This window comes from Pinus tabuliformis, chromosome 8, assembly GCF_031772625.1.
Source record: "Pinus tabuliformis cultivar Carrire ecotype Pingquan chromosome 8, CPIR1, whole genome shotgun sequence".
In the NCBI taxonomy this organism is placed as follows: Eukaryota; Viridiplantae; Streptophyta; class Pinopsida; order Pinales; family Pinaceae; genus Pinus; species Pinus tabuliformis.
In genome coordinates, this window is record NC_142294.1 from 785,390,084 (window position 1) to 785,415,901 (window position 25,818).

General features: G+C 38.8%; 1 protein-coding gene across 2 annotated transcripts in view; it reads right to left on the reverse strand.

Moving 5' to 3' along the window:
- The window catches only part of LOC149237930 (carbonic anhydrase 2-like), a 192,251-nt gene extending 167,741 nt beyond the window's left edge, over window positions 1-24,510 (reverse strand). The window contains exons 1-2 of one of the 2 annotated variants that reach the window (XM_089372849.1): window positions 24,187-24,510; window positions 23,999-24,081 (exon numbers count right to left, since the gene is read on the reverse strand). In XM_089372849.1, the coding sequence (XP_089228975.1) occupies window positions 23,999-24,081; window positions 24,187-24,342 (239 nt within the window). In that variant the 5' untranslated portion in view covers window positions 24,343-24,510. The remainder of the gene's footprint in view (window positions 1-23,998; window positions 24,082-24,186) is intronic. The other variant, XM_089372850.1, reaches the window with a different exon arrangement.
- Window positions 24,511-25,818: the final 1,308 nt, after the last annotated feature.

The window sequence follows — 25,818 nt, forward strand, 5'->3', positions numbered from 1 at the left end:
TATTTATTTACACTTAATTACAGTTGTTCACCCAATCCCTATGATTAGGTGTCAACAGGTATGATGCCAACTTGGGTATACTCTGCAAAGACCAAGATAGGGGAGCAACATCTCCAACCCTATGGGTAATAGATAGGGATGATACCCTATTGTCCAAAGATCCCTCAACCCCAGGAGCCCTCCATCTCAATTCCTCACCCTGGGAGCTCAAACAGGGGGGAAGAGTTGGCTCAGTGTCCTCGATCAGCGATGCCCCTTATCAGGAGGGGTCACATCCATCAGTCCAAGCTGCTCTCTGAAGACCAAGAACTTCCCTTTCAGCAAAGCCTTGGTGAGAATATCTGCAATCTGCTCATCTGTCAATATGTGATGGAGTCTAACGACTCCTCTCTGCACCATGTCTCGAATGAAGTGATATCAGATCTCTATGTGCTTGGACTTGTCATGAAATACAGGATTCTCTACTAGATGGATCCCACTCTTGTTATCGCAATATATCACTGTAGTATCTAGGACCTGCTCAAATAGCTCTCCAAAGAGCTTCCTCAACCAAACTGGTTCGAAACTAGCCATGCCAGTGGCAATAATAAATATACTTTGCCTTGACGGTACTCAATGCTACGGATTTTTTCTTCCTGCTCATCCAAGATATCATGACAGATCCAAGGCTAAAACAACATGTAGACATACTCTTCCTGTCGACAACGTTACCTGCCCAGTCAACATCGATGTATCGATGAAGTCGAACATCTCCAACAGAATATCTCAGGCCAAATTTGACAGTCCCATGCAAATATCTTAAAATTTGTTTGGCAACGATACAATGTGCATGGAGAGGTTCAGTCATGAATTGACTCAACGTATTCACTGCATAGCATATGTCCAAACAGGTGTTCACTAGGAACATTAGAGCCCCAATCAACTATCTATACTCGAATGGATTCACCAAATCGGGTCCTGCAGCTTCTCCACATAACTTCTTGAAGTTCATTTCCATCGGTGTGGGTAGTGACTTGCATTCTATCATTCCAAATATTTCCAATAGCTTCACAACATATTTTCCTTGTGAAAGGAAAATCTCACCAGGCCTTTGCCACACCTCAAGGCCTAGAAAGTAATGCATGAGTCCAAGGTCCTTCATCTTGAATTCAGAGGCTAGCTCCCTCTTACACTCGATCATCAGGGGCTCACTACCTGTCAAGAATAGATTGTCAACATATAAAACCAAAATCAATGGCATACCTTGGACTACCTTGAAGTAGAGGTTGGGATTGACATTACTTCTTGTGAATCCCAGCTTCACCAAATAACTGTCTATGCAGGCGTACCATGCTCTGGGGGCTTGCTTCAAACCATACAATGCCTTCTTCAACCTACAAACATGTGTCTTTTGATCCTCTAATTCCCTATGGCTGCTCAACGTACACTTCTTCTTGTAACATGCCATGAAGGAATGCAATCTTCACGTCCATCTGATGAAGGGTCCATCCTTGACTTGCAGCAAGGGCAACTATCGAACGAATGGTTGTATATCGAGCCACAGGTGCAAATATATCATCATAATATTCTCCCTCTTTCTGGGAGAATCCTCAGGCCACGAACCTTTCCTTGTATTTCTCAATGCTACCATCAACTCCATGCTTGATCTTGAATAGCCACTTTGAAGTCACCACAGATTTCCCCTTCAATCTTGGCACAACATCCCATACGTCATTCTTCATAATCGATTCATATTCTTCGGCCATAGCATCTTTCCAAACTTGTTCTTTTACAGCTTCTTCGAATGTGGGAGGTTCGGCTTGAATCATAGTGCTCATGGCTGCAACATATCCCTGGTACCTGCATGGCTTCTTCCTTTCTCTAAATGATCTTCGAACAGGAGCTCGTCTCTCATCATCCTGTAATGTGTCTCGAAGCCAAAGTGGCCTCTTCCTGGCAGGAGGATCACATGGAGGAGGATCTAAGGGATCCATGGGCTCCATGGGATCATCAACAATATCTATCTCAAATTCGAGCACGGAAGGACCATCTAAAATATCCATATCATCATTCTTCTCAGGAGGAGGAGGCGGAGGAAGGTCCCTTGCTTTTCCAAGGGCGACATCTTCATCGAATGTAACATCCCTGCTAATTTCAACCTTCCTTTGACCAGGAATATATATTCTAAATGCTTTAGAATTTTCACAATATCCAACAAACGTACATTTTCTTCCCGAGGCTTCCAACTTGTTTCTTTTGTCCTTTGGCACATGAAAGTATACGAGGCAGCCAAAGATACAGAGATGACCAACATCGAGCTTGACACCTGTGAATACTTCTTCGAGGGTCTTGTTGTCCAATGCTTGATGAGGTACCCTGTTTTGAACATATACGATGGCATTTGTTGCTTCTCCCCAAAGGAACTTCGACAACTTTTGATCATGGAGCATGGCACGGGCAGCTTCTATAATGGACCTATTCTTTCTTTCAACCACTCCATTTTGTTTGGGAGTATAGGGCACAATTGTCTCTTTCTTGATACCTTCCTTCTTGCAAAAATCAATGAACTCCTTTAATGTGTACTCTCCACCATTGTCAGACCTAAATATTTTGACTTTCTTCCCGGTTTGAGTTTCAATCAAAGCTTTGAACTCCTTGAACATTTCGAAGGCTTCATCCTTGTGCTTCAAATAATATATCCATGTTTTTCTTGAGAAGTCATCAATGCAGTTGATATAATAGAGATGGCCACCAATAGAATGCATGGGCATTAGACCACATATATCGAAATGGATGAGATGGAGATGCCATTTGTCTTGTTCTCACTAGAGGGGAATGGTCCCCTTGTCTTCTTTCCACTGGCACAACCTGGACATACTCCATCATGATGGGCTTGAACCTTGGGAATCCCTGAGACTAATTTCTCCAATTTCGAAAGAGCATCATAATGTAGATGGGCCAATCTTTGGTGCCATAGCTCGCTTAGATAATTAGTTTCATGGACCAATGCTAGAAGTGGTCTTCCAGTAACCCTGTAGAGTCCTTCATATATTGATCCCAATGTGAATGCATTTCTCATAGGTGATCCAACAAGCCAAGTAAGAACCTTTCCCTTGATGAAGGAAACCCTCATCCTTTTGTCTTCCAAAGTGGATATTGATACCAAATTCTTCTTCAATCCTGACACATACATCACATCATGGAGAAAAATAGATTCCCCGAAATTCAAATGAAATTTGACGGACCCAAAACCTTTAATGGGATGAGTGGAGTTGTCTCCAAGAATGATTTTCAAATTTGACTCCCTCTCTACCAAATTAGAGAGAACTTCCTTATAGCCGGAGAACTGATGAGTGGCCCCACTATCAACCAACCAACTATCCCACGAATCCGGAGGAGATGAACTAGTAAGGGCAAAAATAATAATATATTCAGATTGATTTGCAACATTACTTTCATACCTGGAGAATCTTGACTTCTTTTGTGGACGACGATCTTCTTCATGATCACTTGGAGCATCTCTTCTTCTTCTTTCATCTCTTCCATTGTGATCATTCTTTGGTCATCTCTCCTTCTTTGATCATTGAACATGTTTTGGTTGCTTCTAGTATTGTAGCAAGGTCCATTGTTCTTCTCAGGGAAATCTCGAGCATAGTGACCTTTCTTATGACAATTGTAGCATTCAATGTGCAATAGTTCCTTCTATTTGGATTTCGAGGTGGAGGATTTCTTAAATTTGGTGGACCTCCCTTTCCTTTCTTCTTCTTCCTCTTGTCATGAGTGATGAAAGCAGTGGCCTCTCCTTCTTCATGCTTTTGAATCCTTCCTCTTGATATCATCCTTGATTCTTCTTGAGTGAGCTTTCCAACAATTTCATCAAATGATGGGAGGACATTGTTGTTGCTTATAGTAGTAATAAAGGTTTCCCAAATAGGAGGGAGACCTCTTAGAGTCACAATCACCAATTCCCTATCAAGCACAAATTCCCCAACTCTTTGAAATTGATCTCTAAGGCGAGATATCCTCATTATGTAGGATTGCACAAATTCTCCTTTGTTCATCTTTGTGTCTTTGAGCTGATCTTTCAAGGAGATGATTGCATTCAAATTGTTGAATTCAGACATGCCAACTATCTTATCATACATGTTCTTAGACTTCCTCAAATTTCCAACATATGCAAGTAAATTATCTTGTAAAACATCAACTATAATTTGCTTTGCTTTCAACTCACCTTTCTTGTATTTCTTCTTGGCAGCGGTGGAAGCATTCCCTGGAGGCTCAAGTACCTTTCCTTCAAAGTATTCCAAAACATCATTGTTGTCAGCTATGATCTCCACCCTGACTTTCCATGCAACAAAATTGAATGTCACCCAACTTCTCATTTTGCTTGAAGAAGGAAGACACCTTGACTTGACTAGATTGGTTCTTTCAACTTTCTCAAAGATGATTGCTTCAATGCTTGTCTACTTTTGGGCTTGTCCTTCACCTTAATTCTGATACCATGTTAAATTTTCAGATTGTTCTAAGTTGTATCAATTACTTTAGCTCAATTCAATACTTCAATTAGCAATCTTTTCAATAACAATTAGTATTTCCAATCATCAACAGTAATTGGAGATAGAACAATAAATGCAATGACAAAGGAGACAATCAACACATCAACAAAAGACAACAATTTTGGTCAAAGACCATGGAAAAACCACTATGGGGTTAACCCTTTGAAATTCTTCTTCTATTAGATTGTCATAAAATGTTCAACAGAGAGTACAATGAGCCCAATACAATATCATCCACAAAACAACCCAATAACATTCAGAAATATGTTTTCAGCATCAAAATATATCAGAGACAACTTTTCCTGTCTGTGGTCAACTGCGGTCAACTTTAGTCAACGATCGAATCTGAGTCAAACTTCCCGGTCACATGGAGGAGGAGTTGTGCGAGCTACTGAAGGATTTCATTCGCTCCCTTCAGCCTACAAGCCAGCGACTGCAATCTAATTTCTCCTTTGACAAGCCAGCGGTTGTAACCCAAAAACCCTAAAATAGATGAGAGCCTTGGACCCTGTAATTTCGGACCTTTGCGAACTTTTTTTTCGTCCCAGCCTCAGACCTATGCAAACCAATCAATGAAGAAGAGAAGAAGAAGATGCTTGGTGATGTCCAAATGAGCTTGAGGTCCCTTGAATTTATAGGCTTCCAAGAGTGACCAATTTATCATTACGGCCGACCTGTCCAAATCTGCATATGTGGGCTTTTCTTCATAAGTACACTTTCCCTTGTCCAAATTTGATGATCTTTAGGTCAATTTTGGTCCCCTCGAAAAGAGGAATTCAATGCAATCATCATCTCCATCAAATGAGTTGTCCAACATGGAATTTGATCGTAGTTGCATAATTTAACAGAGCTCATGTTTGCCTTTTTCCCACGTTCTAAATTTGTATGTCCCAGCCATATTTTGCATTTTGTGGTACATTTCATGTTGTAAGTGGCCAAATTATGCTTTTTCTTTTCCTTTTAGTTGCATTAACCTCTGGGGCATCGTTCCAAGCCCAACCCAAGGTGTGGGCAAGGGCAAGGGGAGGCTAACCCTTTGTGGACCCAGTGGACAAATGTGGACTCAGATGGGAAAAGTGATAAATGGGGTTAAAATGAGCGGAGGGGAGTGATGTATATGGTGTCGGGAAGCAGGGCCATGCAACCAAATTCGGGATTTCCCATGTAGTGCCAGCCCTAAAGCTAATAGCCAGTAAAGGAGATCCCACAAGACTAGGATACAAGGCTAACCACCAAATCGAGCAAAGGAGACGAGTACAAACCTAGCCCACTCTTTCCACTGAATTCCCCCACCAATCCATGCCCAAAAGTGTCCATGATAAGTCAACAGAATTATTCAACTATACCAATGAAAATCCATACCTTCGAAGTTGGGAGGCCCACTTTCAAACATATGATCATAACAGATGGGCGAGGGACTGCATCGCTGGCTTAGGTGGCGAAGACAATGGCACATCGAACTATCCGATGGCTGTAAGGAGTTGTTGGCCACTGGCTGAGGACCATCTAGGAGAAAATTTTCTCCTATGGATACTACCCACAGGTGGTGGGTAACAGGCCAAAATTGAAGACCTATTGCAAGTATGAAATTTAGATGTTGGAGGCCAAAATTAAGAGATTGCAACAGTTCTAGAAGGGTTTGACCCTTATTGACTTAGTTTGACTTTGACTAGTTGGAAGGGATTTTGTTGGAGGGTTGATTTGGTGCTTGGAGGAGGTTTTGGTTTAGGGTTTTTGGTCTTGGATTTCTCATTTGAAGTTGTTTCTATAAGAAGAGATGAATTTTGACTGGAATTTCCCCTAAGAGAGGGGTTTTGCCCTGGCTAAGAACCTACATCTTGTGTTCATTGTTTTTGTGATCTTCATTGTTTTATGGTTTTGGTAATTGTTTGATGAAAGAGAACATAATAAGCAGTGTTCCACGGGGACGCGTCCCCCAAGGTGGGGTGCGCGCACCCCACGCACCCGAGACGGGGAGACTCTCGGGGGTGCGTTTCCCCACGTCCCCCTTTTGGGGAGACTCAGGGAGACGCAAGGGGGTGCGTTTCCCCAATGTGGGAGACTCGACTCCCCGAAAGGGTACTTCTGGGCGTCCCACCAAAAATGAGGTTCTTCTGGGCGTCCCCCCGAAAATGGGGTTCTTCTGGGCGTCCCCCTTCATTTTTGTCTAATTACCCTGTTGTCGCACAGATTGACACGACAACGCTCAGACCGGGGGCTGTCACCCTAATCCCCGATCCCTCCGTTTAAACCTGTCTCCCGCGGCTAAGGGGGGTAGACCCTATGAAATGACAAAGACCAACTATCGACCAATTGGTTGGGAGACACGATATGATAAGCACTAAAAGGATTTAGAAGTTAAAAGACCAATGCCTTAAAAGATTGATATTTAAACGATTACTTCTTAGATGATATAGAAATATAGACCATGAACAGTAATCATTTATCATCAAACGACTAGAACGACGCAAGATATCAGTTAAAACAACAACGTTCTTATGGTGACCAAAGCTTAATAACAATATCCAGTAACTGAGAATTTTGAAAAAGATGAATGCTTTACACAACCACTCAAATCATGAATCATTAACCAGATATTGCATTCGTATTCAAACTTAAAAAATTAAATCTCAACATAAAAATACAACATGATAATTTCCCGAGAAAAACTGGATCTGGCAAAAAGAAAATTTCCACAATATTTTATACATTTTTTTATTTATTTAAATTTTTTTAAATAAATTTAAAAGAAATCTAAACTATACCAAAACCTAAAAAATAAATACTATATATATAAAAAATATTATTTCTAAAATTAAAATCTAAATTAAAACGTATTCTAAAATCAAAACTAAAAAAAACTAAACTAAATCAAAAATTTAAATCCTAAATGAAAACCTCTTCTTTTTATATTTGATTTTAAAACAAAACCAAAATTTAATTAAAAAAAATAAATAAATTAAACTAAAACAAACTAAAATCTAATTATAACTTAACAAAACCTAAATCTAAAATTAACCTACGTCTAAAGTTATAAATGAGACTATACTAAAACTAAACCTAAAAACAACTACGCAAATGTATATGTCATAAAATTAAGCAATCAAAAAACATAAAAAAAAACGCTATACGCTTCCCTTTTTTAACTTACAGTTTGGATACCCTCTACGCAATGCTTACTGCAGTCACGCAAAAACGATGGGTTCAACAAATAAATCCTGAGACAAGTCCGCAGGTATGCGATTTCCGGCACCAGACGAAGGCGATTGAAGGAAAAAACGCTGAGCAATCCTGATGACTACACGCAGGAATGCACAGTCCTTATCGCACTGGATGCTGCGGCGGCGTTGAACAACTTGTTCCACTAAAAACGCAGGGCTTTCCACTGTCTTCATTCTACCAAAGATCTATACGATTGGGCCAAGGCATGAAAGGACAGTCATATCCAGGGGACGCAGATGGGCTTCACTACAAATCCACCCTCCACAAAAATTAACTTGCTGTTATTCTGATCAGAAAAGGCTACGCATAAACCATGAGCAAGGAGAATTCAAATTCGAGAGCTTTTTCTTTTTGGCGAAGATATTCTTTAAGCATCCAAGAAGAACCCACATAAAAGCAAAAGCATCGATGAACAGAAAAGCATGCTACAGCCAATTCGGAAATCACCTCACGTAGAAGAAAACTGATGATTTCACCGTATGCACCACTATGCCAACGCAGAGATGGAACGGAGTACTCAGAAAAGGCCACTGAAACTCACCACAAAAACTGCACCTGCAACCTGAAAGCGATGAATCAAGCAACCAGAACCCTAAAAAAAATAAAAATAAATAAAACCCTAGGATTCAGAAAAATTATTTACAATTTTGTGACTCTGCAACAGCCAGATTTAGCAATAACAACAGTAATATTATCGAAAATTTCAGATTTTACTGTGAAGAACTTCAGAAATTTTCTCATGCAAATTAGAAAAAATAAACTGAATGATAGACCCAGGATCAAAACCAGTTGGGCTCAGCAAGAAAATTGCTTGCGAGAGTTGGCTGGTTCAGCCGAGAACTTCCCCAAACACCCGCTAATCTTCTTCAATAAGGGTCTCCTGCACGGCTCACTTCAACCATCAGTAAAGAAAGAGAAAATAATATTAGATCTCAAAAAGCAATGGAGATACCTGCCATTACTCCAGAAACCCTAATACCATTCAAACCCTAGCAAGTGAACAAGATACCTGTGCTCACAATACTCTACAATAAGCTATTATTAATGGCCGAAAAATAAAATATGCAGAAAATAAATTAGCTCACATCACTTCCAGAGAGTAACACCAGCAAGATTTGGACCCCAAAGTCTTCTTTTATTAACTAGAAACAAATTGCAAGAGAGCTTCGTCAGTACAAGACTCACAGATCCCATCTCAAATGACTCCTAGCACCCTATTTAAAGGAAAAGATCCCAACGGCTAGTTCGAGTGATCCATGTCGAAATGATCTTGACCGTCAATGAGGATCAAGACATCTCTTAATCTCATCCGTCGAAATTATTAATTCATTAAAAAATGAAATTTTGCATGTATTTACTCAAAATATTATTATTTTATTTTTTAGGGTTTTTGCTTTATTTTATAATTTTTATTATTTTATTCTATATATCTATATATATATATATATATTTTATTTATTATCATTATTTTTTTTTAATTTTTTAATTTTTAATTCATTTTAAAATGGATCCTCGAACTCAGCCTTTGGAAAAATCTCCTAGGACCTAGGACTTAAGACTTATGAGGGGATTTAAAACATTCTTTTTTTTTTTTAACCCTCAAGACACTTTACATCATGACTTTTACAATTTACATCTTAAGGGGGAAAACCCCTTTATCATAGACCCTCATAAACCACCCAGTTCTGCGACACAACTATAATCTAGCAGATTAACACACTAGGATTCTCCTAAAATTCTAATGACAAAATCCATCCCGGCTTTGGGGTCAGGCTGAAGGAAAACTCTGCCGATCATGGATCGGTGAGACGAAAAACCTTCCGGGACGTAGATTACCATTAGAAAGTTAGGTCCACCTAGGCAATTTACATACACGACTCATATCTGCTAAGATTATTTACAATTTATACATGCAGACTGGGTTTACAACATAAATTGATGAAGCTGCCGATGACTGCAGAATGGCACGGACATGTCGATCAAGTGCTACCCCTTTTTGCGAAGAAAAGGGGGTGTACTGCATGGGTAGTTGACCGGTAGTGGTCAACATCTGGCTCTACTTGGGGACACGTTGCTGCACTGCAGGAATGTGAGAATCCAGAATCTGCATCCATGCAACACACAACAAAATATAAGTAGCGTCCGTCCAAAAATCATCATATAACATTAAGCACATGAAAGATATAAGCTCTTCATTTATTAACTATCTAATCCTAAAACAGAAATGGAAATGCTGAAAAAACAAGGAGTAGGGTTAGAAATACAATACAAAGGATGCCCCATGGCATCAGATATGTTCAATATAGTGTATACTGAGCATTTGCCTGCTTTCAGGCAAATCTGTCGGCTGCTTGTCGGATGTGCCATGTCCAAGTTTGCATATGGTAGGACTTTTTCCTATCCGAAAATCAAGCTGCTCGCGGCTGTCTGATGCATCAAACCTTTTTCTCATTCTCTTTCTCTTGCGCTTTTTCTTTGTGGCAGGCTGTATTACTGATGACATGGAACTTTCTGTTTCAAAGCTATCAGATGAAGTATGTAAGATATGCGTGACATGTCTTTCTTTATCCTGCATCTGATCTTTATCATTTTTAAGTCTATCTGGATCACCTTCAATTAACCATCTTTCAATCGAACCGATGACCTCCTCATAATAAGATGGAGCTTATCGCGGCAAATGAGAAGGCTCCTGTTCTATTGATTTCCCCTGGTTTCTCTCATCCTTTGACCATTGTTGAAACTTTTGAACCTGTATTTTAATGGCATCCATCTGACTAGAGTGTTCAACCTTTATAGCATTGATTTGCCTGGCATGGTCTTCTTCCATATCTTTTATTACTTTATCGGTCTTTTCCTTTAAGTTCATCAAGCAATACTGCATAGAGTTTATTTCTTCTTTATGATTTGCTTGCATGGTGGCCAACTGATTATTATGATCAAACGTCATGATAGTCATTTCTTCATCCATAGTTAATAACTTGTTTTGCATAGAATTAATTTTCCTATCATGATCAGCTTTCATGGTCGTCATATTTTCCTCTAAGCCTGACATTTTGCTTTGCATGAAACTAATTTCTGTGTCATGATTAGTCTTTATGGCCTCAATTTCTTTAGCATGCTGATTTTGCATGATCTCCATCTCCCTATTACGTTTTTCAAGGTGGGTACATAAAGTTCTCACATCATTGACGTAATTAGTTTGATTAATCTCCATATTTTTTACCAGCATCATTAGTTCTTGTATAATTTGCTTTTGATCCTCCTTTTCGTTGTCATTTGTCCCTGCTTTTCCACTATCATGGACTTGATCTGAAATAGTACAGGTGGATGACACATTCTGATATGAAGAATCGTCTTGGAATCTTTCACCGACAGCTGGACCTTTTATCAAATTACTTTCATTCTGTTGCACAATTTTAGGGGCAGAAGGCAAGCTGTTTGGATTATCATATCTATCTTTAAAAGCATTGACAATGTCTTGTAAAGAAGTGAAAGAATCCTTAGGAAAATTATTAAACCAATTCAAAGCATCACCCTCTAAAGAAAAGACAAAAAGACGCATTTTGATATCTTCATGATTAAACTGAGGGGGTCTACAATATATGATCACTATACGAGCCAACAAGCCTAGATGCCTTTTAACAGCGATTGAATCACCACCCGAGAACACAGGTAATTTGGAAATGGCCTCCTCCGGAAAATCATGGAGACGGTCAGTAAAATGACATGGTTTAAAAGAATAATCCATGATGAATAATAAGGGATGATAGAACGAGATCTCTGCTCAAGAAAATCAATAGATGAAAGGAGTGGAGTCGCCACTTGAACAATGAATCTGATTCTGAGATCCAGAAAGCAACCAACAAGCAGATATGAGGAAGACTTCTTGTCTGGGAAAAATAAGAAAATGGAGTCGCCACCCAAACAAGAAACAAAACGAAGAGAAGTTGTTGATATGATGAAAGATAAGATCCAAATGATGCCAAAAAAATGTTGAATCTGCCAGCTCAAATGAGAGATGAGAAAGATGAAAGATGATGATAAATGTCGAATAAACCAAGGACAGAAAAAACTCTGTCCCCGGCAACGGCGCCAAAAAATGTTGTCGCACAGATTGACACGACAACGCTCAGACCGGGCGCTGTCACCCTGATCCCCGATCCCTCCGTTTAAGCCTGTCTCCCGCGGCTAAGGGGGGTAGACCCTATGAAATGACAAAGACCAACTGTCGACCAATTGGTTGGGAGACACGATATGATAAGCACTAAAAGGATTTAGAAGTTAAAAGACCAGTGCCTTAAAAGATTGATATTTAAACGATTACTTGTTAGATGATATAGAAATATAGACCATGAACAGCAATCATTTATCATCAAACGACTAGAACGACGCAAGATATCAGTTAAAACAACAACGTTCTTATGGTGACCAAAGCTTAATAACAATATCCAGTAACTGAGAATTTTGAAAAAGATGAATGCTTTACACAACCACTCAAATCATGAATCATTAACCAGATATTGCATTCGTATTCAAACTTAAAAAATTAAATCTCAGCATAAAAATACAACATGATAATTTCCCGAGAAAAACTGGATCTGGCAAAAAGAAAATTTCCACAATATTTTATACCTTTTTTTTTATTTTTTTTTTAAATAAATTTAAAAGAAATCTAAACTATACCAAAACCTAAAAAAGAAATACTATATATATAAAAAATATTATTTCTAAAATTAAAATCTAAATTAAAACGTATTCTAAAATCAAAACTAAAAAAAACCAAACTAAATCAAAAATTTAAATCCTAAATGAAAACCTCTTCTTTTTATATTTGATTTTAAAACAAAACCAAAATTTAATTAAAATAAATAAATAAATAAACTAAAACAAACTAAAATCTAATTATAACTTAACAAAACCTAAATCTAAAATTAACCTACGTCTAAAGTTATAAATGAGCCTATACTAAAACTAAACCTAAAAACAACTACGCAAATGTATATGTCATAAAATTAAGCAATCAAAAAACATTAAAAAAAAAAAAACGCTATACGCTTCCCTTTTTTAACTTACAGTTTGGATACCCTCTACGCAATGCTTACTGCAGTCACGCAAAAACGATGGGTTCAACAAATAAATCCTGAGACAAGTCCGCAGGTATGCGATTTCCGGCACTAGACGGAGGCGATTGAAGGAAAAAACGCTGAGCAATCCTGATGACTACACGCAGGAATGCACAGTCGTTATCGCACTGGATGCTGCGGCGGCGTTGAACAACTTGTTCCACTAAACACGCAGGGCTTTCCACTGTCTTCATTCTACCAAAGATCTATACGATTGGGCCAAGGCATGAAAGGACAGTCATATCTAGGGGACGCAGATGGGCTTCACTACAAATCCACCCTTCACAGAAATTAACTTGCTGTTATTCTGATCGGAAAAGGCTACGCATAAACCGTGAGCAAGGAGAATTCAAATTCGAGAGCTTTTTCTTTTTGGCGAAGATATTCTTTAAGCATCCAAGAAGAACCCACGTAAAAGCAAAAGCATCGATGAACAAAAAAGCATGCTACAGCCAATTCGGAAATCGCCTCACGTAGAAGAAAACTGATGATTTCACCGTATGCACCACTATGCCAACGCAGAGATGGAACGGAGTACTCAGAAAAGGCCACTGAAACTCACCACAAAAACTGCATCTGCGACCTGAAAGCGATGAATCAAGCAACCAGAACCCTAAAAAAAATAAAAAAAAAAATAAAACCCTAGGATTCGGAAAAATTATTTACAGTTTTGTGACTCTGCAACAGCCAGATTTAGCAATAACAACAGTAATATTATCGAAAATTTCAGATTTTACTGTGAAGAACTTCAGAAATTTTCTCATGCAAATTAGAAAAAATAAACTGAATGATAGACCCAGGATCAAAACCAGCTGGGCTCAGCAAGAAAATTGCTTGCGGGAGTTGGCTGGTTCAGCCGAGAACTTCCCCAAACACCCGCTAATCTTCTTCAATAAGGGTCTCCTGCACGGCTCACTTCAACCATCAATAAAGAGAGAGAAAATAATATTAGATCTCAAAAAGCAATGGAGATACCTGCCATTACTCCAGAAACCCTAATACCATTCAAACCCTAGCAAGTGAACAAGATACCTGTGCTCACAATACTCTACAATAAGCTATTATTAATGGCCGAAAAATAAAATATGTAGAAAATAAATTAGCTCACAGCACTTCCAGAGAGTAACACCAGCAAGATTTGGACCCCAAAGTCTTCTTTTATTAACCAGAAACAAATTGCAAGAGAGCTTCTTCAGTACAAGACTCACAGATCCCATCTCAAATGACTCCTAGCACCCTATTTAAAGGAAAAGATCCCAACGGCTAGTTCGAGTGATCCATGTCGAAATGATCTCAACCGTCGATGAGGATCAAGACATCTCTTAATCTCATCCGTCGAAATTATTAATTCATTAAAAAATGAAATTTTGCATGTATTTACTCAAAATATTATTATTTTATTTTTTAGGGTTTTTGCTTTATTTTATAATTTTTATTATTTTATTCTATATATATATATATATATATATATATATTTTTATTTATTATTATTATTTTTTTTTATTTTTTTTTATTTTTAATTCATTTTAAAATGGATCCTCGAACTCGGTCTTTGGAAAAATCTCCTAGGACCTAGGACTTAAGACTTATGAGGGGATTTAAAACATTCTTTTTTTTTTAACCCTCAAGACACTTTACATCATGACTTTTACAATTTACATCTTAAGGGGGAAAATCCCTTTATCATAGACCCTCATAAACCACTCAGTTCTGCAACACAACTATAATCTAGCAAATTAACACACTAGGATTCTCCTAAAATTCTAATGACAAAATCCATCCCGGCTTTGTGGTCAGGCTGAAGGAAAACTCTGCCGATCATGGATCGGTGAGACGAAAAACCTTCCGGGACGTAGATTACCATTACAAAGTTAGGTCCACCTAGGCAATTTACATACACGACTCATATCTGCTAAGATTATTTACAATTTATACATGCAGACTGGGTTTACAACATAAATTGATGAAGCTGTCGATGACTGCAGAATGGCACGGACATGTCGATCAAGTGCTACCCCTTTTTGCGAAGAAAAGGGGGTGTACTGCATGGGTAGTTGACCAGTAGTGGTCAACATACCCTTTATAAACCAAAAAAAAAATTAAAAAAAATGAAAATTAATTTATTAAAAAAACATAAAAAATAAAAATAAACTAAATTAACAATTACAAATAAAAAATTACATTAGCATTGAAAAGTTAGGGTTAACTCTACTTTTCAAGTTTTCACTCTGCCACCATTCATTATGCTCTTACCTCAACGCATTTTTTTCTTCCATCTGCTCCTCAAAGCTTCAGCGCATCCTCCCTCTTCTCCACGCAGCGGCTTGCTGTTAGGTTCAGCACTTAGCAGTTGTTGTTAGGTTCAGCACTTAGCAGCTACGTAACAGGTTGAAAACTTGCAGTGGCATCCTCCCACGTAGGCGGCAGGCGGCAACGTATCAACGGTTCAGCAAACTTGCAGTGGCATCCTCCCACGCAGGCGGCAGGCGGCAACGTATCAAGATTCAACGATTCAGCAAACTTGCAGTGGCATCCTCCCACGCAGGCGGCAGGCGGCAGCGTATGAACTACTCAGCGTAATCTTGAATATATTGAAGCTGGGCCTCTTCATTTGACTACCGAATTCAAACAAGAAAAACTCGTTTCTGAGGTGATTTTGTGAAGTAATTTCGTGGATTTTTTGCTGTCTCTGAGGTGGTTTCGTTGGGCTTCTCTGCTCACAAGTCTTGGGCTTTTCTTGTCATAATTTCTGGTTTGTTTTTTGGAGCAGTATTTTACTATTTTCACTTTGGAACTGCTGTCATACTCTTATTGGACCTCAGTCTCAGCCCTGGGAAAAGGACCGATACAGACCTGTGACAAAGGCAGATCTCAAAACTGAAACTGAAACAGCGTGCTGCCGCTGGTAATTTTTGTTTGGTCTAAAGTTAAAAATTTTAATTCGATTCAGCCTTCACTGTTCAGGCCATGTATTATTTAATGTTATTATTAAACTGTTTTAACTTTTACCAAACCCTCCACGCATTGAGCATTGCTGCTATACCATCGCCCTCCACGCAGCCGGCATCTTTGCTGTAACTGTAAGCCTGGAAAGTGTAACGCTGTTCCAAACTTCCACGCAGCTGCTCCAGACTGTACACAGTGAGTTTGACTGCAATTTTTTTTTATTTTTTTTTTCATGTTTCAGTGTTAAAGTTTTGAAGTTTTCTCATTTACATGGCATTAAAAATTAAAAAACTCAGAACTGTAAATTCAATTGTTTGTCAAATTCACTGTTAATTTTTTTTTTTTAAACTCAGAACTGTAAAATTTAAATTGTTTGTTAAATTCACCGTTTAAATTTTAATTTTTTTTAAGCAAACCCTTCTTGCAGGGCATTAAATAATACAAAATCTGCAAAATAAACTATTTGCAAAATGAGTGACAGCAACCAAAGTGGCAGTTACAGTCAAACTGAAAATGAATATGATTCTCAAACTGAAACAAGGAGTCCTCTTCAAACTGAAATGCCATCAACAAGGAATGAAACCCATGTCAGTAGTACAGCTAGTGCTGATGTCATTTCAACGACTCCAACCCCATCAAAGTCATTGGCAGAATATGCAAAGGGGACATTCAATCCAAACAAACCTCTTTTACTATATGCTACCAAAATCACTGGCTCTTCAACCCAACCAAAACCGGGAAGCACAAGAGGTGGGACACGCCATTGGAAATGCAACATTTGTGCCCATTCTTGGGCTGGGAGTTATAGTCATCTCAGGATGCATCTTTTGGGTGTAGGTGGCAAAGGGGTTAGCATATGTTCACATTTAACACTGCTGCAAAAATCAGAGCTCTTGAGAATGCAAATGGCAGCAGATGCAAAGGGCATGTTCTCAAGCAAAAATGTCATGGCCCAACCTCAAGAAAATTTTAATGAAGCCACAAACTCAAGAAGAAAATCAAAGAAAGATATGCCTCCACCATCTCATATTGGGACTAAGGGTTCCCGCTCTTGTGCAGTGGGACCAACTCTTGCAGGGATGTACAGTAAGTTGAACCGTGATGATACAGATGATGCCATTGGCAAATTTCTTTTTGCCAACGGAATTCCTTTCCATGTTAGTCGTTCTCCTTACTACAAGGAGATGGTCAAGGCAATTGCAACAGCAGGACCCTCATATGTGCCCCCAGGTGAACATAAGTTGAGGACAGTGATATTAGAAAGGCAAGTGGCCAATATTAATGTGCAAAAGGAAACTTTGAGGCAGACATGGGTGAGGGAAGGTTGTTCTATTGTTATGGATGGGTGGACAGACATTGCCAAACGTCCACTTATCAACATCATAGTCACTTGCCGAGAGGGGCCTTTCTTTCTTAGAGCTATTGATTGTTCTGGAAAGCGCAAAGATGCAGCTTTCCAATTTGAGCTTCTTCGTGATGCTATAGAGGAGGTTGGCTCTACAAATGTTGTACAGGTTGTGACAGATGCAGCGGCAGTGTGTAGATCAGCAAGATTAATGATTCAGAATAAATACAAACATATTTTCTGGACCCCTTGTTGTGTGCATGCACTCAATAATGCATTGAAAGACATTGGCAAAATTGAGTGGGTATCTAACTTGGTAACAGCTGCAAGAAATGTGCAAATGTTTATTTGCAATCACCACACCTCCTTAGCCATTTACAGGTCTCATGCGAGGAAGGAATTCCTCAAGCCTACCGATACCAGATATGCTAGTTATTTTCTTTTATTAGAGAGGATGTTGGAGGTGCAGTCAACATTGCAGGCCATGGTTGTGACTCCAGATTGGAACAGATGGGCAAAATCCAAGACAGAGGAAGGGAAGAAAATCAGGATTCAGATATTGGATAATGATTGGTGGACAGATTGTGGTTATTTGGTGTCACTCTTACGTCCTGTAGTTGAGGTCATTCGCTACACTGACACAGATTCTCCTACTCTTGGAGAAATCTATGAGACTTTTGATAGTATGTTGGATCAAGTAAGGGTGGCCATTCGTGAGAAAGATCCTTCCTTAGATTTCTATACGACTCAGATTCGACCCATTATTCAGCGTAGGTGGGATCGAATGAATACACCTTTGCACATGGCGGCATATGCACTCAACCCAAAATGGTATGTGGCAAGAAGTGGTAGAATGCTTCCCATTGAAGATCCAGAGGTCAAAAAGGGATTTCGAGCAGCCATTACAAAGATGTATAGTTCAAAAGAAGGGAGATCCATTAGGAGACAGTGGATGCAATTTGCAAGTCTCAGTGGTCCCTTCAACAAGCCGGATGCAAGGAAAGATCGCAATGATTTAGGCCAGACTGACCCCATTGGTTGGTGGACCATGCATGGGGATGAGGCTCCAGAGATCCAACATCTTGCTATTCGCTTATTGTCTCAGATTGCTAGTTCCTCTACAGCAGAGAGGAATTGGTCCACATATAGCCTCATCCACTCTATCAAGAGGAATAGACTTTCCTCTAGGAGAGCAGAGAAGCTAGTTGCAGTGCATAGTTCTCTACGTCTTGCACATAGGAAGACACCAGAGTATCGGGGGGGACCAGCAACACGATGGGATGTGGATCTAGAGGATAGTGCACAGATAGATGATGAGGATGGACCAGATGAGTTGCAGCATGGTTTGGTTGGAGTTCCATTGGTTACTCAAGAGAGTGACTCTGACTCAGATAATGACATTCCCATTGATGTTCCTGATGACTTCATGCAGCAGATGGATGTAGAGGACCAATCATTGAGATTGAGTCCTTGAAGTTGATTTTATTTTTAGTGTTCATTTTCCATTTTTACTTTTAAGTTTTAACATTTGAGTTGTGACACTAGATATTGATGACCGACTCTTCACTCTTAACTATTTTTGAGTTTGAAACTTTGAGTTATATAAATTGAAAATTTTAATTTAGTGTTCAATTTAGAATCTAGAAGACTAGAATGATGAATGATGAATGATGAATTTTCAATTTTCAATTTAATTTTTAAATCAATGATTCAATGTAAATTATAGAATGATGATTGATGATTGATGAATGATATGGATCAATGTACATTGTATTTGAATATTTCATATTGAATCTTATGGTATTGAATCTTGATGAATTAGCATTATTGAACAATGAATATGAACATGAAAATTTCAAAATTATATACATATATATAATATATATAATTAAAAATTATATTATATATACCTCGACGTCCCCCCGTCTCCCCTAAATTTCCCTAAAATTTCAGGGTTCTCCCACACATCCCCTTTGTGCGTCTCCTGCACCCGCGTCTCCCCATCCCGAAGACTTGGTGGAACATTGATAATAAGAACAAGAAGAAGAAGTTAATATAATATCACAAGAAATTATCAAATAAGAGAAATCACCCTAAGTGCTGCTATATAGATTTCTCAACACTTTTTGTATTACAATATTTAATGTGAGTGACATGTCCTGTTCGAGTCTTGCTTAAATGCTACTTCGTGCTATTATTACCTCCTTAGTTAATGTAGCATAATTGTCTTCCTTGGTGTCTTCGTGAAATATATCCCTTTGTCGTACTATGCTTGCATTTGCTATGATATCCTTACACTACTTGGAAGTTTGTTCAACCAAAGAATCAAAAGATGTATGTTGTACTTCAGATAATAAGTACCTATAAGGCACATGATCTAGAAATGGTTGCACGTATTTAAAACCATGTTTTATCCTCAGTGGTCACAATTTCTAACCTAGAGGAAAGTAGTTTATGTACATGTCCATAGACTAAGTAGTCAAATCGCTCATGCAAGATTCCCTTGTCCCACAAACAAGGTGGTCTTATACATCAATTTGGTGTCTGGCTAGGTCATGAGTCCATGACCTTAAAAAATTATTATTTAAAATATAACTTACCTGTCAGAAACTACCTTGAATTGATTAATAATTCAGACCATCTCAAATGTATGTTTGTGATTTAATAGCTTGATCACGATCCCCAACAGTATTTCCAATATGCATTGTTGTAACCCTTTATGGTTCATCCAAAACCTCCTCTCTATCACCAACATTAACAAAAATTGAAAATAATGTCGATAAAGCACCCTCAAATTCTAGAGCATTCAAGTTCATAAAAGGAATAGGTTCTAAGAAACTTCATAACATCCCAAGAAGCCTAAATAGTCATCAATGAAGATAGGTGAGTGCTCTATATATTTTCTTATAACTTCTCCACCTTTGGATCATCTAAATAAATCTATTGTTGGAATCACAGAGCCCTGAGAGATGGTGGTGTCTAAAGACACCGTTGTTTTGTTCCCAGTGGCCACCGAGAATTGTTATTTGTTCTTAGTGGCCACCAAGAAAATTTACCATTGATTTATCCATCCTTTAAATAAGCTTCATCAAAGATGAATACGATGGGAAAAAACCATAGATGCCCATAAACCTGGAGCTCAAAACCATGGGTAACTTGACCGAGTCAAGTTTACTCAAACAACCCTAACAATCCCCCCCTTAAACTTGACTCTGGGAGATTGACCTGGTCCCATTCATTTTTATTGCAGTCCATATAAAAAAGTTTCCATCTACCAGATTACATGGGTAACTAGCCATTGTATCCGCCAATTATCTAGGATATCTTTTCGTGTACATGGTTCAGCAACCATCTCACCTGAGATTTCACATTCCCCCCATCAAGCCAAGATACCAGTACACCTGTCACCCTAGTATCTCTCCAAGTGGTCCATTCCACAGCTTGATAACTCCATGCGCCACTTGCACTACATGTATGCCTAAGCAAGCTCTTAAGGCCTTACAACTATGCGTGCTCCCGCACAACATGTTTTCCTCATCATCAGGTCTTACAACTTCCTAAGGGAATACACCTTCCTATCACAGGATTTCACAACTTGGACCAAAACTCTTAGGGTGTTCACACATCACACACTGGCTCCTTCACTGTATATAGCTCCATTTACTCCATCTCCGTTATTTTCATCCATATGACCACTCTCTCAGCTTCTATATCTCGCTCAATTCATAACTTAATCTGGGTTGTTCTCTCGACTCTTGAAAACTGATGTAATTTAAATTTTCCTTAGACTTCATCAAAGAGATATTCCTTAAAAACATTCATCCATGCCACTACTAATACACATGCTTTGATACCAGGTGTTGAGATCACAGAGCCCCAAGAGATGGTGGTGTCTAAAGACACCGTTCTTTTGTTCCCAGTGGCCACCGAGACTTGTTATTTGTTCTCAGTGGCTACCAAGACAATTTACCATTGATTTATCCATCCTTTAAATAAGCTTCATCAGAGATGAAAACCATGGGAAAAAACCATGGATGCCCATAAACCTGCAGCCCAAAACCATAGGTAACTTGACCGAGTCAAGTTTACTCGAACAACCCTAACATCTATCATGTTGGTGTTGCTCCCATGAGGCAGAGAAAGTATGGCTCTGATCCCACTGTTATGAACCTAACTTATACTTGATTTACAAAGAAAGGGAAAAAAAAAAACTAAATGAAACTCGCACAGAAATCTTAAACTTGGAAACTAATATCAGATCCGAAACGAATATAAGGGTAACAAGAAATAGTAAAAGAACAAATAACAATAATTACAGTAAATTCAGCACTAAAAGCAGTAATTCAGTAATAACATCAAACGAAAAAACCAACAGTAGCTGCTAGTAACAACACTTGAACGCTCACAATCCTCAAGCATAAACTCTGAAACTCTCTTGAAGAGCTATGGAAATCAACTCAGATCAAATCCAAGACCGTGTGGATACAGCTCTTGGCCAAATAGTTTCTTCCAGATTACCTGCAATTAAACACTTCCCATAAACCCCTACTCTAATGCCTAAGAGCCATTTTATAGCTACTTATCCAACCATTTTACAGCTAGTGATCCCACTTTTTTAATAAGATTTTCAATGCTCAAAGAGTGACACTTATGACTGGGAGTTACTAAACGCTATAAATAGGTGTAGTTACAATGGATCTTATTAGTGAGTGGGGCATAAATGTGAGCATACATAATGACAGCCATTAACTTGAGCCACTGAGCATCCATAATGGCCATTAATGTGAGCATGCGCTAGTAACACTTTATGCTAAGAAAGAAGAAAAAAGATGCTCCCAAGTAAATTATGACTAACAAAGTGGTTGTTTCAAAGCATCGTAACAATGGTTCCATATCCAATTTACCCCATTTCAGGGGTTTTGAAGTTTGCAACAGATCTCTTTCCTGCTGCAGGACACAGACCCACAGCAGAAAATTGTTGCAAAAGGCATGGGTGTATGCACGAGCGTATATCCACGGGAGGAAGTTCCTGCACAGGAAACTCCTCCGATGGATATAATATATATATTCATGTATACAGCCAAGTATAGACCAATGACAAGCAGCTGCCCAAAAGCTATGGCACTTGTAAGTGTAGGAATGGCTAAGAAGCCTCTGTAATCCCATATTATACACCTCTCTTAGCTAGGAAGATCTGTTGCTAGAGGATAATTTTTGCCATAATATAAAAGTCATAGTTTGAACTTTGTGTACATGGCAGCTTGCCAAAATTGAAATGTTCCACATATGGATTGATTTAGGCTTTCACAGCTGTCAAAATTATCCATCACCTGCCTTTGGGCTTTAAGACTGCGGAATGGTTCTTAAAACTACGACATTTTGAGCAGAATCTACGCTGATCTTCAGGGGTAATGACCTTCTACATAACTTGCAAGTACTGAGCCTCGAGGGTTAGCTCAATCAGTTGAACCATCCACATGAGGCATGTTGCCAACAGGGAGGCTATCGGTCACAGGTTCAAATCTGGTCAAGTCCCTTGCGATTACAAACAACTATTGTGGTTGGTGATTGAGGCACCCTCCATCAGGATATTCTGGGGAAGGAGTGATTCCACAATGTTTTCTTTGGAAAAAATTTGTAAGTCCTGAAACTTTGTGGTTTTTGGCAATCAAGCAGTTTGAAAATCTTTGATATTATCTGATTGTTTTCATTTATCTCGGAAAATGCCTTATATATTCAAAATCAGCTGAAAATATGGTACTGAAATTACAGAATCTATAAAGTTTAACTGCCTATCAAGGAAAAGCCCCCTAAACAATCAGTCGGGTCCTGCCAAATGAGAAGGCCTTGAGGCCAGTCTATCCTAGAAAGGCAACGCGTAAAGGAAGGAGAACTTGCATTTTCGATCGAAATTTCTGCTGGGGACCATTCTAATTCAATAGAAAGATGGTGACTTGAGACGCTAAGTTCTAAACCTAAATTCTGGCAATATCAAAGTGTAGAGTCCAGTTGGATGACAATTTGAGTTAAAGTTAGGATCGATTCGTTGCATAACAACTATCTAAACCCAGTTATTGTTGTACTGGGAACTAGGATCTGATAATAAGTGCATGTGCAATCTCTTTGTCTCGAAGCATTCATTGATTTTCGCATCCTATCATCATTGTATCACATTTTTTCAACTATGGATTACAATATTTCAACCAGTTCAATTTATTTTCACAGCAAAACCCTAAATTATCCTACCAAAATGTTCCCAGGACTTTGCAAATCCGCTACCCTATTCTCCTTTCCATTACTAAACAAAATGTCCTGGAAAGACTCCAGCGGGAGACATCAGCCATGACACAATAACAATTCTTTTTCATCCGAGCTTTCTGAATAACTGGGTTTCCAGTTCTTCTAGTCTCCAACCCAGGATTTGAATTCACAACCACCAGTTTCAGAGTGGAGGCTTTTATGAGAAGAGTAATTTTGTTCTGGCATTTTGGGATCACTCGCATTAAAAATTTTGTTGTCTACTTTGCAAACCAGGATGTGTGAGGCTTAGCCACACTTGCTGGCTCGAAAATAAAAATTTTAATTTGAGTGATCCAGAAATGTCAGAACAAAACCATCAGTTTCCCAAATTTACAAACAAACGTGAGATTGCAAGTGTACAGAAAAGATTGTCTTTTTATTCTAGTCCTGGGAACCTGTCACTCAACAAAGGCATGCAGCAAATTTATTTTGATTACAGATAAATAGAATTTGTTTGGAAAAGCCATAACTGCAAATTTCTCTTCTTTTTTGCTACATTTATTCAAACATCACAAGCGGGTACTTACTCGACCAACTTAACGAACCGCCTGTGCGTCTCGTCGAAGAGGTCATCAGCAGTCTGCACTCTCAAGGACGCTCGGATCTCCGTCTGCAATGATTGATGCAATGACAAAATTATCAATTCGTGCGCAAATTCAGTCCAAAGAAAGCCAAATGTTTAAGAAATTAGGATAGCGAGATTTGATATCATGACCTTTGACGCTGGTCTTCGTCTGGGACAGTTGATAAAAAGCTTTAGCTTAGTCCGGAGTGGCATTGAATGACAATAAGAAGAATTAACAAGCTGAGTATCCGATTGCATAAAGAGTGTTGACTGCGTGCGCAGTAATTCAGATAACGCAGAAGCCATTGATGGATGGTTTGCTCGATTTTCTGGTCTCTAGCCTCCAACAGATCAGGAAGGGAATCGATCGCTGGATCTCTCTGCCACATCTCTGTTTTTTGTTTTATCCTCTGCTACGAGGGAGCAGAGGGGGCCGACCAGGCGCCTGGCATTGACCTTCGTTACGTGGCAGAATTCCACGTCAGTACCTACGTAATATTCCGATTTATACTCTACAGGTTTTGTATTTCACCCAGAATATTCTACCAGTTAACTGTAACTAGGACGGCCATCACGCAAAATTGCCCTCCAGAATTTTGAATATATATAAAAGAGAATCTCCCCTGATTAAGATAAGATAGGATAATTATATTTATGTCTAATTAGTGATCACAAGTAGGTCAAAAGATTTGGAGTACGTATATACAAAGCGAGAGAACCTAACGTATCCTATAAAAGATCAAATGCATAAAGTAAATCAACGATACAATGCATGAATTAAATCAACAACTAGCCTTAGCCGAGAAGATCCAGGGGCTAATAGGTCTAAGGATCAGACCCATCTCTCCTAACATCTAAGGTTGAATGAATAACACTAAAGAACCTCAACAAAGTTTGTTGGCCTGATGAAGAGGCGATGGCAAGTGCAAATTGTCTACTAAATCATATCTTGGGGGGTTCACATGTTGTTGAACACTGGAGGACCTAGTCTCTCTCCCAGGAACGGATCTGAGATGGAAGTGATGTTGAGATCTCGTGTGAGGTCCCACGGATCCTCACTGATCTAGAGTCTGGATACGTACTAGTATCAACCGATCTCTTAGTGCCCCTGTGTTAAGGTAGTACCCTAGGAAATGTTGTGACCCTCTGTGTGGGCTCTGGTCTGATGAGAGGTTGAAGAATATGCGTTCAGAACCTAAGAGCCTCTTGCATATATAGGGTCAAACATCTCTGTTCTAGGTACCTGAAAAAGTCGGCGAGGGTCCGAGAATCTCTGAACAAGCAATGAAACCTTCCTCTGATCTCGTAGTAGACAGGGCATCCAAGGATGAAGTGCACCTCAGTGTCCACTTCCTGTAAATGACATACCTGGCAGAGTATGTCTAGTCTATCCACCTGGTGATCTGTCTCTACCCGAAGTCTATGAGAACCTACTCTCAACTGACTTAGAAGAATGCGAAGAGCATGCACCCTGTGGGGAAACGTATACTGACGTCGAACAATGAACGGGTCTCTCGACTCCAAGAAATACTCAGCCTAAAAAACCATCTTTTTATATGAAATTAGAATTCAGAAAAAAATATATATATATAAAATATTTAAAAACTGATAATATCCTTAATTTTATATTAAACTAAAATTGAAGAAAAATATAAAAATATTTAAAAATTGATACAACTTAATTTTTAGCTAAATATTATAGCGGCAGTAAGTGAAATCAATTTTTAAACTCCTCTCAACTAAATAAAAAATTTATTTAATTTGATAATTGTCTGAAGGTTA